Source organism: Mastomys coucha, unplaced genomic scaffold (assembly GCF_008632895.1).
Source record: "Mastomys coucha isolate ucsf_1 unplaced genomic scaffold, UCSF_Mcou_1 pScaffold13, whole genome shotgun sequence".
Classification (NCBI taxonomy): domain Eukaryota; kingdom Metazoa; phylum Chordata; class Mammalia; order Rodentia; family Muridae; genus Mastomys; species Mastomys coucha.
This window is the reverse complement of record NW_022196895.1, coordinates 27,866,402-27,882,727: the sequence shown is the minus strand read 5'-3', so window position 1 is coordinate 27,882,727 and position 16,326 is coordinate 27,866,402. Positions and strand designations below refer to the sequence as shown.

Below are 16,326 nucleotides of genomic sequence, written 5' to 3'. Positions count from 1 at the left end.
AAAAAAAAAAAAAAAAAAGATAGCAAATGTTTAGCTATAAGAAAAACTGCCTTAAAAACCTTTCTTAGGTCAGTAAGATGGTTCAGCAGGCACAGGCACTTGCTACCAAACTTAACAACCCACGGTCCATGCCTAGGACAAGATAGGAGAGGACCAACTCTGGCAAGCTGTCCTCTAACCTACATGTGCACTGTGGCACCTACACACAAACATATGAAGTAGACGGAACTGGGGAAAAACAAAGTAAAAGAAGCTATTTGGGGAGGGAGTCAGCTTTCATCAGTGGTGTGCCCTGGGATAGCTATTCCTGCTCCTGTGGATGGCACCCTACACCATGCACATCTGGGTAGTGCTAACTGAACGCATTGAGTTATACAAGCAACCAGAAGATACATTAAGTTGGGAGAGGGCCCTGAGGAGGGGGGTGGATTGGTTTGGGGATGAGCTAACCTTAAATATATTATGTTTTAAAATGTATTGTATTACCAAAGAATAAATATAATTTTTTTCTTGAGCTCAGTGGTACAGTGCCTTGTCTATAATGTGCCAAGATCCTGGGTTTGATTCCCAGCACTGCAAATAAATGAATACATAAACAGGACTTTTTCTTGTGAAATGATGTGATTGGTTCATCTCCTAGAGCACGTTCTTTCAATACTATTACTGTGTTTGAATGGAAGTTGAATCTAATGGAGATTAAGATGTTAGAGGAACTTTCCAAGTGTAAACTTGGCTTATCATAATGTAAAGCGCATATTTGGCCAGAGTATCCTGACTGCCCATGAATTTATCCTGGCCCATAGCATACTGAACAGTATTGCATTTAACTACTGGGTGGAATATACTGGATATATATAAGTCATTTCTGGAAAGAATACAAAAAAGGCAAGTGAACAAGATGGGGCATACACAGCACAATTCACAAGCCCAGTCCGACCTAAAGCCAGGCTTGTAGTCACTGACTACTACTCCTGGGTAAACTGCCACTGGTCCTCCTGGGCCTCAGCATAACAGTGCAATACAGAATGTGGGAGGAGGTAATGGTCTTCCCTGAGATGATGCCCTTGAAGGCTCCAGTGAGCCACTGGTGGAGGCTACAACTGCCAGTGGACCAACTAAGCATGGAGGGTGGGACAGAAAGGGCAGAGCAGAAACCCTGAACAGTGAACTCCTGCTGAATCAGGTCTGCAGCTCTATCCAGGTGTCCTAAGGAACCAAACAAACTCCACTTCCACTGATTCTCTGCCCAGACTAAGCTCAGAGACAGTGGAGGCAGCCTTGGGGACTCAGGGCACATGTGGCTGAAGTCGGCAGCTCTGGCACTGGGACTGCTGTCCTCTTACCTTTGCTTCCTCGGTCCTCAGAGGGGCCTCCTTGGGCCTCCATCTCTCTGTGTTCAGAAGTGCCTGACCCATCATGCCAGGGGCGCTTCCGGGGTGGTAGGGAGGCCATGTCCATGCCTTGGAGAGAAGAGGAGCGCTCTCTGCTAGCTGGTGAATGGCCATCGTGAGGGGGATGATCAGGTCGGGGAGCATCCCGAAAATGTTCATGACCTGGTCCTGAAATGAGAACGGAAGGTGCCATGCCTTCAAGGATCTGACAGTGTCACCTCACTGCAACAGTGTAGCCCAAAGCAGCTGGAAGACACTGCTCAGAGCAAACCCGAGAGCTGAGAGCGGGAACCTGGACTTGAGCGACGCAGTGTGAGTCACACCTCTGATATGAGAGAATAAGAGGAAGCAGGTACACACAGGCATTCTCCGTCACTTTAGACTCGGGTTATCATCACAGTCTTTAAAAGAACTGAGCAAAGGGGTAGAGGGTTGGCTCAATGGGAAAAGAAGTGCTTGCTGTGCAAATATGAGAACAGAGTTCAGATAGCCAGCACCCACATAAAACCTAGATGTGCATACCATCCCAGGGATAAGCCGGCTAGCTAGACTAGTCACATCAGCAGGCTCTTGACTCAAATAAGAAATCCCACCTCAATATGTAAGGGGGACAGCCACCAAAGAAAGTCAGTTTCTGCTTTCCATACACATGCATACCTACCTGCATACCTGTATACCCACACACATGAACATACACACATACATACATACATACATGCATATAGCTCATGTAACAAAGAAAATACATCTACTAATATTTATGGTGTCATCAATTAAGATGAAGAAAATTTTAATTTTTATCCTTATTTTCTAAATAGATGACAAAAAAATTTACTGAAAAGAGTGGTATTATTGGTATGTCTAGAAGCCAGAGGTCAACAATATAAAGTGTCTTCCTCAGCTCTCTATTTTTTTAATTCTAGCAGGGATTTGCTTGCCTCTGCCTCCCAAGTGCTAGGTTAAAGGCATGTGCCACAACATCTAGCTTCCCAACTTTAACAAGACAGGGCCTTATGCTGAACTGAAAGCAGACATTTGACTCAACAGGCCGGGAACTCAACTCAACGGTTGCTGGGAACTGAACTCAGGACCTACGGAAGAGCAGCCAGTGCTCTCACCTGCTGAGCCAACTCTCCAACCCCCCTTTACTCTCTTATTTTAAAAACAAAACAGACAATCAGAAGTGGTGGCACATACATGCTTTTAATCCCAGCACTCAGGAGGCAGAGGCAGATAGACCTCTGAGTTCCAGGACAGCCTGAAACCCACTAAAAACCAGACCTGGATGCTCCCACCTGTTTCTACATTCAATTTATTGAGATAAAACACCGAAGTAGACAGACAGGAAGTCAACCAGCCTCCATGGAGTCAAACCAGAAAAGACAGAACCTGGAGACGGGCCCGTACTCTGTCGACTACCAAACCATAAGCACGCCTCCTTCCTTACCCGGCTCTCGGTTTCCATCCCAGGAGTCTGGCTTCCGTCCTCCTTCAAAGCGAGGAAACTCATCAGGAGTGGGGAGTAAGCACTTCCTGGATCCCCCTACACAGAGGAGCAAACAAACTGTGCTCACAGGCCGCCCAGCTGTGCTCGAGGCTGCTTGCCTCTTAAACCAGCTGTTCTCAATACTGCTCACCTCGAGGGGTGCCACGGCCTCGACCTCTGAGATCTCGTCCTCGGGCAGATTCATCAGAAGCATCAAAACCCTCTTCTGGACCAAAGTCATCAGGACCAGGAAAGTTGTCCCTTCCTCTTGGAGGAGCACGGCCTTCGTGTCTTGGGGGAGCACCTCTTCTAAAGCTGAAAACAAAAACAGAATGTCCACCTTCTGGAAAAAGATTACTCTTGAATGGAGAGAACTTGACAGGAAACCTGAATGTACACTGTAAGTGGGGAGAAAACCAACATGGCATATATCTGTTTATTTCCTGGGTAGCCCTGGCTATCCTGGAACTCAGAGATCTTCCTGCAAGTACTCCCTTTACAGTACCAAAACACACAGGAAGGCAACAACACGGCAGACTGTGAGTTACTCAAGCTTACGGAAACATAGCGAGTGCTTTCTATGTGCTATTTCGTTTCTTTCCTCCTCACTAATCATTACACTAGAACAGGTACTTTTTTTGTCACTACACCTGACTCAGCTATATATTTGATGATTAGTTTTTTTTTTAACCTACATTCTTGGAAAGGGGGTACTGACTGTGGTAGTTGGAATAGCTATGGCTCCCAAAGACTCATGTGTTTGAATGCTTTGCCCAAAGGAAGTGACACTATTAGGAGGTGTGGCCTTGTTGAAGGAAGCATGTCACTGTGGAAGCAAGCTTTGAGGTCTCATATATGTTCAAACCATGCTTAATGGGACACTTTCCTTGCTGCCTGGGGGTCAAGATGCAGAACTCTCAGTTCCTCCAGCACCAGGCTGCCGTGCTCCCCGCCACGACGACGACAATGGACTAAACCTCTCAAACTCTGAATGTGTTGTTTTCCTTTGTCAGAGTAGCATGGCCATGGTGTCTCTTCAGAGCAATAAAACCCTAATAAGGACATTGATCCTAACTTTTTAGAGGACATGTACTCTGTATTTGCCCCGGCCTATACGCTCTGATCTGGGGAGCTCAGCCTGCCACTTGCTGCTCCAGGGGCTTTTTCCTATGGTCAACAGGCATACTGCCCCAGCTGGCTTGCAGACTCACCCACAGGATTTGACCCAATACAATTTTCATTCTCTTACTCATTTGAAACTCAGACTAAATCTCTTGAAACTATGGCTAAGGCAGAGTTTACAAGGAAGCACGCAGAGCGCTGAGCTATTAGTAAATGCATAAAAGCATCTCCATTGGCCATGAGTGCTACAGAAAGCAGGCAATGGGACTGTGTGTTAGTCTGACTCAGAGTGGGCCCCACAGGTTCCCATTTGAATGCTTGGTTTCCAGTAGCGGAGCTGTATGGGAAAGATAAAGAGGCTTGGACTCATTAGAGGAGGTGTGTCACTGGGTGTGGGCTTTCAGGTTGCAAGTGCTCACACAAGGCCCAGCCTCAGTTTCTGTGCATCCCATCCCTGACCCCTTCTTCCTCCCAGTCTCCCAGTCTAGTGTCAAGCCTGTCTGTTTCCCTCCATGACGATCATGGACTAACCCTCTAAAACTTCGAACAAGTCCCCAATTAAATGTTTTACTTTATAAGAATTGCTTTGGTCATGGTATCTCTTCAGAGCAATACAACACTAAGATGCCAACATGGGCAAGTCTGCATGGCTTTCCTTCCAGCTCACTTTAATGACCTACTTCATCCCCACTGACATGACGAAAGCATCTTTGCTGTGAGCACAGCAATGCTAGGTCAGAGAGAACTGCACAAGAGGCATGAGTGGGGCAGGACAGCCTCTACAGAAACAGTATCACAAAACACAAGCAAGTACTAATACCACCCTAGGTACAAAGAGAGTCTTCTTGGCCTTTCTTAAAAAAAATACCTACTACTGGTACGGAATGCTTGTGTCCCTCTAAATTCCTATGTTGAAGTTCTAATACTACGTGGCACGGTATATAAGGTATATAATATACCACATATGGTACAGACAGGAGGTAAGTAGACAGGGTGTTATGAAGACATGAAAGTAGAGTCAGGATAATGGATGCTAGCACTCACCCACCCAACACCCACACTCATACCCACACAGACATACATGCCCCCAAAGCATACAGTTGGCAGCACTCACATCAAGAAACACACAGTAACCTGCAACCTGAGAAATGGACCTCGCCATCAACCAACTTCAATGGACTCTGATTGGCTTCCAGCCTCCATAGCTGTAGAAAATAAACTCCTGCTTCCAAGCTGCCCAATTTTTGTTATGAGAGCCTGAGCAGGGTAAGGTATCTTTTAATCAACTGATTCCTCTCAAATCCCTCCCAGTTTAATGGCAACCAACCACTCTAGGATCTAGGAAACAATAAGAAAGTGATATAAGCAATAAATAAATAAATACAGCCAAGCATGATGGCACACATCAGTAACTTCTAAACTTGGGAGGTAGAGGAAGAGGAACCTGAGTATAAGGTTATACCTTCGCAAACAGAGTCTGAGACCAGCCCAGGATACAGAAGACGTAACTACAAAAGCAACAGGGCTGGAGATTAATATGACCTGCTGACTTGTAGAGGACCCATGCTTATTCCCCAGCACCTACATGGCAGCTCACAACCATTATAACTCTTGTTCATACCCAATACCCTCTTCTGTCCTCCAGGGGCACTAGGCATGCATGAGATACACATACATACAGGCAAACACAAATAAAATACACAAATTTGTTTTCGGGGGCGGGGAGGGGGAGTTGAGCTAGTTAGATAGCTCAGCAGGTAAAGACAATTGCTGCCAAGCCTGAAGACTCAGCTACCATTCCCCGGCCCACATGCTAGAGAGAACTGACTATTACAAGCTGTCCCCTAACCGCCATTTGCACACCGTAGCCTATGGCATGAACACATGAAGGTAAATAAATCAGCCTGCAGAGATGGCTCAATGGTAAAAAGTGTGTCCTGCTTTTCCTGACGATCTGAAATCAGTTGCCAGCACTCACATCAAACAACGGACAACTCCCTACAACTGCGGTTCCATGGGATCTAGCACCCTCTTCCTACTCCCAAGGGTACCTATGCGCACATGCACATACCCACATAAAGAAAAACACACATAGAATAAAGAAATGTAACACAAATTAAACAAAGAAAAATCTGTCCTAAGCTATGTTTAGTGCTACATGCTTATTATCCCAGAAACTTGGGGGGTTGAGGCAAGTGAACTAACTGTAAGTTCTGGGCCAAGATAGCCTATAAGACAAGAATATACCCTTTCTTATTTTTAAAGTCTGTTCCAAGCTTTTTTTAAATTCATCTTTGTGTATGGGCATATGAATATAGGCATATGCATGTGGACAGTGTGTATGGGGATATGAATACAGGCATATGCATGCCACAGTGTGTATGGGCATATGGATACAGGCATACGCATGCATGCCACAGAGTATATGTGGGGGTGAAAGAATAGCTTGTCATTTTATTCAGACAGGGTCTCTTTTGCTATTTCTGTTCCTCCGCCCCACACAGTTCAGGAGATTCTCCTATCTCTGTCTCCTATCTTGCCATAGGAGTACTGGTATTAAAGATATTATGTACCTACCACGTCTGGGTTTTTTCTTACATGAGTTCCAGGGATCCAAACTCAAGTTATAAAGCTTGCATGGAATGTACATTTACCTACTGAGCCATCTCCGCATACAGACTTTTCCCATTGCTGTCATTACTTCCTAACAATACAGTACAGCCAGGCATGGTGGCATGGACTTTTAATCCCAGCCTTTGGGAGACCTAGGCTGGTGGATCTCTGTGAGTTCCAGGGTCTCAGTGAGACCCTGTCTTAAACACATGATACAGTATAAAACTTCCTGGAGCAGTTGGATGGCTCAGTCAGTAAAGAGACTGCCATCCAAGCATGAGGATCTGAGTCCAGATCTCCAACACACATGTGAACATCAGGGCACAACACTATGTGTCTATAACCTCAGTCTGGGGACACAGACATAAGAAGATCCTAGCCAGCCAGCCAGCCAGCCTAGCTGGACTGGCAAACAGTAGGTTCAGTAAGAGACTCTGTCTCAAAAAACAGACGTAAGCGATTGACGAAGATATCTGATTTAACCCCTGACCACCACATACACGTGCACCCCCCAAAACATGTACATACACTACAAATACACACAACACACATACAAATATAACACACAGTAACTGCTTACATAAGTTTATATTGTATGAAGTACTGTAAGTCATTTAGAGATGTTTCAAAAGCATATAGTGGGAAGTATATGTTATATGCAAACACTACAGCACTCTCTACAAGGAACTATGTACCTACCCAAGGTCTTTATGTCTAAGGGCCCTCTTAAACTAGCACACTCTTATATGAGGGGTGACTATATAATTCATAGTGAAAGACTGTCTAAAAGTATGGTAAAATGCACAAAGCTGCCAAGCACGCCTTTAATCTCCTAACTCGTGAGGCAGAGACAGAGGCAGAGACAGAGGCAGGCAGATTTCTGAGTTTGAGGCCAGCCTGATCTACAGAGGGAGTTCCAGGACAGCCAGGGCTACTCAGGGAAGCCCTGCTTGAAAAAAAACAATACACAAACAAATGAGAAACACGAAGCTCTCTAGAACGAAAAGCTCTATCAGAGGGAGTCCCAGCTATCTGAACAGTGCTGTTCCGGGTGGAAGCAAGGAAGGCAAGCCCGGAGTACAGCACAGATGTGTGCCCGCCCACCCAGGGTCTAGACTGAAATCTGTCATGAGGAGACAAATATATAAATGAAGACCGCAAAATGTGAGGTTTGCATAAATGCAAAGATTCAAGAAAATAATAAACACTGGGCAGATGTCAATTCTTACACACTCGATGACCACTATCCCTGCTAATTTAAATTACACCAACTCCTGCTTCTCTTCTCCCACATTGCTTCTGTTTGTTTTATACCCGCAGGGCTGGCAGTCTGAGCCTGACCTAAGTTTAAGAGGAAGATGATGCCTATTTTGATCTGACTCTGGTAAGACCGTTAGGTCTATTTTACAGGCCTGTATTTTCAATTACAGTATTTGGCTCAGATATTATCATCTAAATAAGGTGAGCCTGGACACTGTAAATGAGATCCAAGACATGTGCATACACCACACACAGGAGGCAGAGGCAGGGGCTGGGAACTCAGGCATAGCCTGGACTACAGCAATGAAACTATATCAAAACAACGTGAAAGAAAAAGCCCTCAAACGCAAAACCAAGAGGGAACTTAGAACATACAACATAACTTTCAAGTCTAAATGTTCACTCACAGAAGGTAGGGCTCAACCAATGTAGTACTTTCCTTTACAAAAGGGAAAAACATCTTTGTAGTGAGGACAGAGAAAATGCAGAGAACCCAAGGAATTCACTTTCCTACCTTTCTTCCCTGCGCCCTCGAAATCGTGGGTCATCGGGATCCCGGGGGAAGCGCTCATCTCCAGGTCTGCGGCCTTCCCACGGCCCTGGAGGGCCTCGGGCTGCACCCCGGCCATCCCCCTCATTGAATTCCCTGTGATCAGGTGGAAAAGGAGGTCCAGGGCCCCCTCGCCTCCACTTCTCTTCTTGTGGTAAGGGTCCTCCTCGCCCCTCAAATTCCCTTAACCGGTGGCCAAAGCGCTTGTCAGGATGGAAGTCATCTGGTCTGAAGTCATCAGGGAAATCAGGGTGAGAGCCACGCCTGTCAGGAGGACCCCTGCAGTCCTGGCCACCCCGGAAAGGTCCCCTGTCAGGACCATGCTCGGGGCCACCGCTCTGCTCATGCCGCCTCTCTGACATGGGGCCCAGGTGATGGTTGGGAGGGCCTCGAGAATCACCTACAAGAAACAAAGCTGACAGTTAATATGGCTTCCATGAGGCCTGATGTACAGGGCTGCTCTACAATATCTGTCAATTTCAGGATGTGCTTTGCTCTATAATGCTTTCCCTCCTGGGTTCTCAGCACACTTAGAAGATAAACATCTCAAAGCATTATATAATGGAGAAACCAAAGGTTTTGGCATGCAACTCTTAGCTTTGTAACTTGACCTAGGGATAATCACTAATCTCTAAGGAGTGTCCACTTTTTAGACACAAGTTGAAGACACATAATTGAACTACTTGGAATAATACTGGTCTTTCCTGCTGTGACTTCACGAGGGCCACTGGTTGCATACCTAAGAGGCTGCAGGCATGTTCTCAAGGCTGTGAGGCCGTGAATACCTTTATCCCTACTGTAAGGCTGTGTTTATCAAGAACTCACCACAGCCAGGTGTAGCAACACATGCTGTTAATCCTAGAACTAGGGAGGCAAGGGAAGATGGATTTCTGTAAGAGTTTGAGACCCTCCTACAGAAAGTTTCAGGGAAGCCAGGGATATAAAGTGAGATTCTGTGTCAAAAATAAAAATAAATTTTACATACACACACACAAATACACACACACACACACACACACACATTCTGCTCATGTAAGGGACACAAAGCCACCACAGGCACCAGGTCTATGCTGCTGCCCCTCCACCCCCCATCTACTCTGTTAGCTCCTGGCCTGTTTAGCTTCATGCCACATCATACTTTAGGAGTCTTCTTAGCACATGCTTCTATAAGGCTCACAGAACCATGGATTCCTCTAACAACTGCTTGGAGTCCTGCTAGCCTTCAACCTTGGAGGTTTTTGGTTTTTTCTGGAAATGATGACACACAAACACACACATACACACAAACATACACACTGCAAACACAGAACTAATCTCTGCCAACATTTAAACCAAACTGTAAGGAAGGCACAAGCAAGGCATGGTGATAAGTGCCTGTGATCTCAGATCTCAGGACACCAAGGCCAGCAGATTACCAAGACTTCAAGGCTGTTAGCCAGAGCTTTACAGCAAGGCCTTGTCTCAAACAACCATCAGCCTGAGCATAAATAAAGTAAAAATGAAATGAAATAAAAAACAACACTCTTGCTTTTAAAACTACATTTGAAAATTAAACCCATCCCTCTGCTCAGCCAGCTCATGCCTTCTGCTGCTGATTCCACCCCAACTTCCACCCTTTCATTTCTCATCTCCCTAGCCACTTCAACACCTCCTCCTCTCTTCTCCTCTCCTCTCCTCTTCTCTCTTCTACTGTCCTCTCCTCTCCTCTCTTCTACTGTCTTCTCCTCTCTTCTCTTCTACTGTCTTCTCCTCTCCTCTCTTCTCCTCTCCTCTCCTCTCCTCTCAGCATGGACTGAAACTTGGAAATCTCAACATAACACTGCTACCAGATGTGCTCTGGACTTGCACACATCTGTCCTTTCTTCAGTGGGTTGCAATATCGTTTATCCACTTCCCTAATAGGCAAGCCCTCTGTGTCCTTACAGCTGTCCTGGTTAGTTCTGTGTCACCTTGGCACAGTTATAGTCATTTCGAAAGAAGGCATCTCCACTGAGAAAATGTTCCCACTAGACTGGCCTATGGGGAAAACCTGTGGCGCTTCATTGATGACTGATACAGGTGGACCCAGTTCACAGCATGGGGTGTCACCCCTGGGCTGGTGGTCCTAGGCTGTGTGCAAAAGCAGGCACATGGAGAGCAAACCAGTAGACAGCACTCCTCCATGACCTCTGCATCAAGTTCCGCCTCTGGGTTCCTGCCCTGACTTCCCTAGGTGGTGGATTTATAAGCTGTAGGGTAAAAGAAACCCTTTCCTCCCCAGGTTGCTTTTTGTCATGATATTTTATCACAGCAGTAGAAACCCGAACTAAAACAACGGCTTCTCCAACTTCAGGTGCCGAAACTTAAGTGTAATTCCTGGTGACAACTAGCTGGAGGAACCCACACATGTTCCACTTGGCCTGAGGTGGCCTGCGAGTACTCATCTCACCAGCTCGGTTTAAAAGTAACCTGTCAACTTTCTCCAAGGAAAGGAACCTACCACTACAAACGGTGATGTGGTGGTGGTGGCAACTAATCCAGGAGGGGATGGTAGGCCACTTGCATGTCTCTCCCTTCTCCCTTTGGTCCCTAGGAGAAAGAGGGGAGGAAAGGAAGCCGGACGGGTGGGCAGAAGGAAGGAGAAAGGGAGAGGGGGAGAGAGCAGGAAGAGCAGGAACAAGCGGAGATACACGCAGTGTGGCAGAGGAGAGGCCACTTCATTCATTACCAGAAGGACCTAGTGAAGAACACGGCCCTTCCCAAGGGGAAACCCCAAACCTCCAAGAAAACACTCTACCTTCTTTCTGTCTTGCACATCCTTCTGTGTATCTAACATTGCCACTTCTATGCAATAGGAACGGAGATAAAAGCTCTTCGAAGCCCTGCCCTTCCTGCCTCTAATATCTCACATAAGTTTAAAGCTGAGCTTTTAAATGTCTAAACTCCTAGGGCTGGCTGACTGCTCTTAATTCAACAGGATGGGACACATAAACCCAACATGCACCACATGGTGCTGTGGCTTTGCCAGTTAGGAATAAAGGTATTCAGCACTGTGAGGTACAGTGCCCGCAGTGCCTTTCCTTAGAGACCCATCCACTCCTACCTCAGTTCTGCTCATAGTCCCTCTAGTTCTTCCAGGCTAACTCTCCTGCCAGCCCTTATCCTTTACTCCAACTGCACCCACCTGGGAGCAGGGGCTCACTGCCAGCTCAACCAGAGCCTCTGCTTCAATCATAACCTTCAAATATTCATGCTGATATGAATGCTGACAGTCTTCATCATTGCCTTTCATCATATCAATACATCACTATCTTCTTTACAAATGATGCCTAACAACGTATACAGTTAAAGAATCCAATGCAGTACTAATTGGTATAATAATTACGGTAATACCGATAATTCTAAGAACATCGATAAGATCCTGTGTCCTCTACCCTATCAAGGAGCTTAAAGCAGAGGCGATTCTGCTCTTCGGAGGGCCAGAAGCATGGACCTGCTTCCCACAGGCACAGGATCATTTCCCATTCCAGTGTGGGCTGTGCTGGCCTGAGGCAGACACAAATGCCAGGGTTGCTCAGTGGTTTCACTACCAGTCTCTGGTGGTGTGGAACTCATTTCCTCTGGCCAGCGTCACTGCCTAAGGAAACATTACCTATGACAACAAAAGACAAAGCAGTTTTCCCAGCAGTTCCAGTACTACTGTATCGATTACCAACAAAACTATTCACTGTAAAATGCACAACAGTGGGAGAATACAAACCCTTCCTCCGCAAGCATGTATTTACCTTTGTTAGGGCCGGGTCCTTGTCCAGGGTTCAGAGGAGGGATGCGGCCTTGTGCTCCCTGCTGCCCTAGGCCTGGTATCAAGGGTGGGGGACCTGAACTCTGTCCTTCCTGAGAAGATACATGTAAAGATGGGTGTGAGAACACAGACAGATGCTCCGTACAACTGTAACACATGATAGGCTGCCCCAAAGATGCTAGGATTAACTATTAAGCTAGTGACACTAAAATAAAATTCCCCTTAAGCGGGCTGGGGCAATATGATGGCTTCGTAGATAGAATGCTAGCGAGAAAACCAGATGGAGTTTGAATTCTGCGGTAAACAATTAACATCAGATGAAAACAGCATAAGTCTTTAATCCCAGTGTGCTTATGGTGAGATGTGAGGTGGAGACAGGAGACTCCCTAGAAGCTCAAAGGCCAGCTCACTTGTCGCTGACTGCAACAAGGTGGAAGACAAGGATCAATACCCCAAGTTCTCCTTTGAAAGTCACATGTACCCTGTGGCATGCACACAGCTGTACTCACACAAAACACACAGGGTCATACAGACACGATTCTAAACTGGAGGAAATGAGTTTACTTCTCTGCCATAACCAAAGAAATGCCCTAACATTTCTATAGCTTTCAGTTAAAGCCAGACCTGTTCTTGTAAGGTCAAGTGAGAGCTTCAGAGAAAGCCAAGAATCACAGTGCAGTACCATGGCTCTTGCAGAGGGCAAGCTTCTAACAACAGGAAAGGTCTAGCCTCTACCAGGCAGGCAGGAAGCTTTAACTGTCATATGACACTGTAACCAACGCTCTCAAAGATACATCAGAATGGAGCTTTCTATTCCTACTTATTTATTTGTGGGAGAGGCACCCACATTACACGTAGAGGTAAGAGGACAACTTTCAGGAGCTATTTCTCCCTTTTCATCTTGTTGAGGCAACATCTCTCATTTGTATCATTTCATTATAATGTAAGCTGGTGGCCAACTCTCCATCCCACATCTAGCAGCAGCAGTGCTGGATTGGGATTACAGGTGTGTGCCATTGGATCTGGCTTGTGAAAAAAAAGGAGTTATTTAAATTTATGTGTATGATTCTTTTGCCTGCGTATGTGGGCTACATTCATACCCAGTACCCATGAAGGTCAGAAGAGGGCATCAGATCCCCTGAAACTGGAATTATAGAAGGTTGTGAACCACTATGCAGATAAGTAAATGCTCTTAACTACTAAGCCAGCTCTCCAGAGCTCTGTGTGTGTGTGTGTGTGTGTGTGTGCGCGTGCCTTGTCTGTCTGTACATGCCTTGGTAATAGATTCAAACATCAATATAAAATTAGTTTCATGTCTCAAACTAGTCACATGAACAGAACTGACAGTCAAAACTACCAGTGCAGCCTGGCTGTGGTGGCACATGTACTTGGAGGCAGAGGCAGGTGGATTTCTGAGTTCGGGGCCAGCCTGGTCTACAGAGTGAGTTCCAGGACAGCCAGGGCTACACAGAGAAACCCTGTCTCAAAAAAGCCAAAAAAAAACAAAAAACAAAAAACAAAACAACAAAATAAAACAAAACAAAACAAAAAACAGGGAGAAAAATACCTTTAATAATCATAATCCAAAGCCAGAACTTTCTGGGGCTTTGGTTTATTTAGTGTATAGGCAACATGTAGAGGTCAGAGAAGGTCAGACGTTCTAGCTCTCTTCACCTCACTCCCATAAGCTCTCTTACTGAACCTAGCGATAGCTTAGCAGGGACCCTCTTGTCTCTTGCCTTACAGTGCTGAGGTTACAGGAGCACGTGGCCATGCCCAGCTTTTTAATGTGAGTGCTGGAGAATCAAGCTTGAGTCCTTATGCCTATACAGCCAATGCTCTTATCCACTGACCATTGCTCCAGGCCTCAATGGCAGAAATGTCTATACTGCCTTGCTGCCCACGTTTAAGCCCTGGACAGCTCTTAACAATATCTTTCCTGCTGCTATTTTAACACCCAGACTCCAATGAAGTGAACCAGTGAAAACAACTGGCTTAATATAAACCACTTGATCAAAGAGGAGAAAGTCAGATTTTAGATGTAAGGAACAGAAGCAAATTTTCCATCAAGGAAATTCTGAGCTACAGTATCTAGTCCTTTAGACTCATCCTACTAATTCAAGTCAATGAGAAACTTTGGGGCCATGATGTTTTTCATGAGTAAATTATTTTCCTTCTATGGTACAATAAAAACTTATCAAATTTCCTCAGACACTCAGGCCTACCCTCTTCTCTAACATGTCTAGTTTCATTTGTCGTATAATAGTAAAAGTTTATTTTTTTTATAATCCTCCAAGATGAAAACTATTATTTCATAAAACGAAAAACTGTTACTAACTGGAGTAAGTAGTATACACATACAAGAATGCACTGAATTAATAAGATGTAAAGTATGTAAAGTTTTAGGGGAAATTTAGATGATAGCTCTAAATTGTATCCAACTCATTCTAAATTCCATAAACTCAAATGTCACATAATTCTTCATGACAATTTCAAGTTCTGGAAAATCTACAAAACAATACATATCACATACTTATTTAGGCTCAGTAAATCCAGTGGTTCTATTTCACATTGCATGTGCATGGTGCATGCTAAGGCACACATGGAGGTCAGAGGTCAACTTGTGGAGGCTGGCTTTCCTACCATGAGGATTGGAGGACTCAATATACATTGCCAGGTGTGCTAGGCAAGCTACCCACCTGCTGAGCCATCACACTGGCCCAAATGGCTATCTTTTATTTAGATCATGATTCTCAGTGGCATTTGGAAGGCAAAACAGAACTGGGGTGTATGTCCTGCCTAACATGCACGATGTATGGGTTCCATCCTCAGCATTCTCCTTTCCCAATAAAAAGAAAAGAAAAACATGGTTTTTGTTATTGTTTTTTGTTGGTTTTTTGTTTTTACAAGACAGGATTTCTCTGTGCAGCCCTGGGTATCTTAGAATTCACTCTGTAGAGCAGGCTACCCTCAAACTCAGAGACCCACCTGCCTTTGCCCACTGGGATTAAAGGTATGCACCACCATCACCCAGAAAAAAAAAAGAAGGATTTTCATGTATTATCTTTCTCACCCAGTAGTATCCTCTCATCCAGTAAGTGTGTGTCCTTCAGTGAAGAGCGGGGGTCAGTGTTAGCTGACTTACTTCAGTGAAGAGTAGGGGGTCGGGAGGTGGGCGTGGTCAGTGTTAGCTCACTCACTTCAGTTAAGAGTACGGGGTGGGGGGGGGGCTCAGTGTTAGCTCACTCACTCCTCTTGTACAAAAAGCTCATCCAAATGACCCCAGGACTAAGAACTTGTGAGACATCACCTCACAACCAGACGCTATTCAACCCAGTCCTAAACATGCTCTCTCGTGTAGTTTATCTCCAAAGAACTTAAAACTCTCCTTGCATGGTCTCTCATGTACCAAGAGTAGCAGGACTTCTTGAAGATCTTGCAAAGGACCAGAGAAAAACCCAGCAAATGCTCCTTCCTACGAATACTACTTTTAACTTTAAAATGTAGGGACCTGGCATGGCTGTACACAACTGTCATCCCTACATTTGGGAAGCAGAGGCAGAGGGATCTCTCCAAGGTTTGAAGCCAGCCTAGGCTACACAGAGAGCTCCAGGCCAACTAGAGCTACACAGTAGGACCCTGTCTCACAAAATACACACACACACACACACACACACACACACACACACATGTTTGGGGTATGGTTTTCTGACATGTGTGGTCAAGGATGACCTTGACCTCTGTCTCAAGCCAAGATGTACCACCATATCCAATTTTATGCATCACCAGAGACTGAACCCAAGATGCCACATGCTAGCAAAGCATTTTTTCCAATGCACTATATCCTCCTGCTCCTGCACATAATGATGTGACAGTCGAGAGCAGCTTGAGCAGAAGGTCATGCACAAAGCCATTACATTTGAATACCCTGGTCTGCAATGAGTTTTACTGTAAGTGTATCCACGATGTGTAAGCAGGGAGGCGGCTATTTTACAGTATCCTTAACACGCCCATGCCATCTTTACAAGTTGTGTGTGTGTGACAGACCATAAACAGATATAGATAAAATGTAACTTATTTATAAACAACTAGTGGAGTGATTCAGAGGTATCTGAATTAGAGT

General features: G+C 45.3%; 1 protein-coding gene across 2 annotated transcripts in view; it reads right to left on the bottom strand.

Annotated features, from left to right (window-relative positions):
• The window catches only part of Wdr33 (WD repeat domain 33), a 104,284-nt gene that overhangs the window by 1,830 nt on the left and 86,128 nt on the right, over positions 1 to 16,326 (bottom strand). For both annotated transcript variants that reach the window (XM_031365216.1, XM_031365215.1), the window contains 5 exons: positions 12,187 to 12,295; positions 8,387 to 8,822; positions 3,029 to 3,192; positions 2,839 to 2,934; positions 1,344 to 1,559 (listed from right to left, as the gene is read on the bottom strand). In XM_031365216.1, the coding sequence (XP_031221076.1) occupies positions 1,344 to 1,559; positions 2,839 to 2,934; positions 3,029 to 3,192; positions 8,387 to 8,822; positions 12,187 to 12,295 (1,021 nt within the window). The remainder of the gene's footprint in view (positions 1 to 1,343; positions 1,560 to 2,838; positions 2,935 to 3,028; positions 3,193 to 8,386; positions 8,823 to 12,186; positions 12,296 to 16,326) is intronic.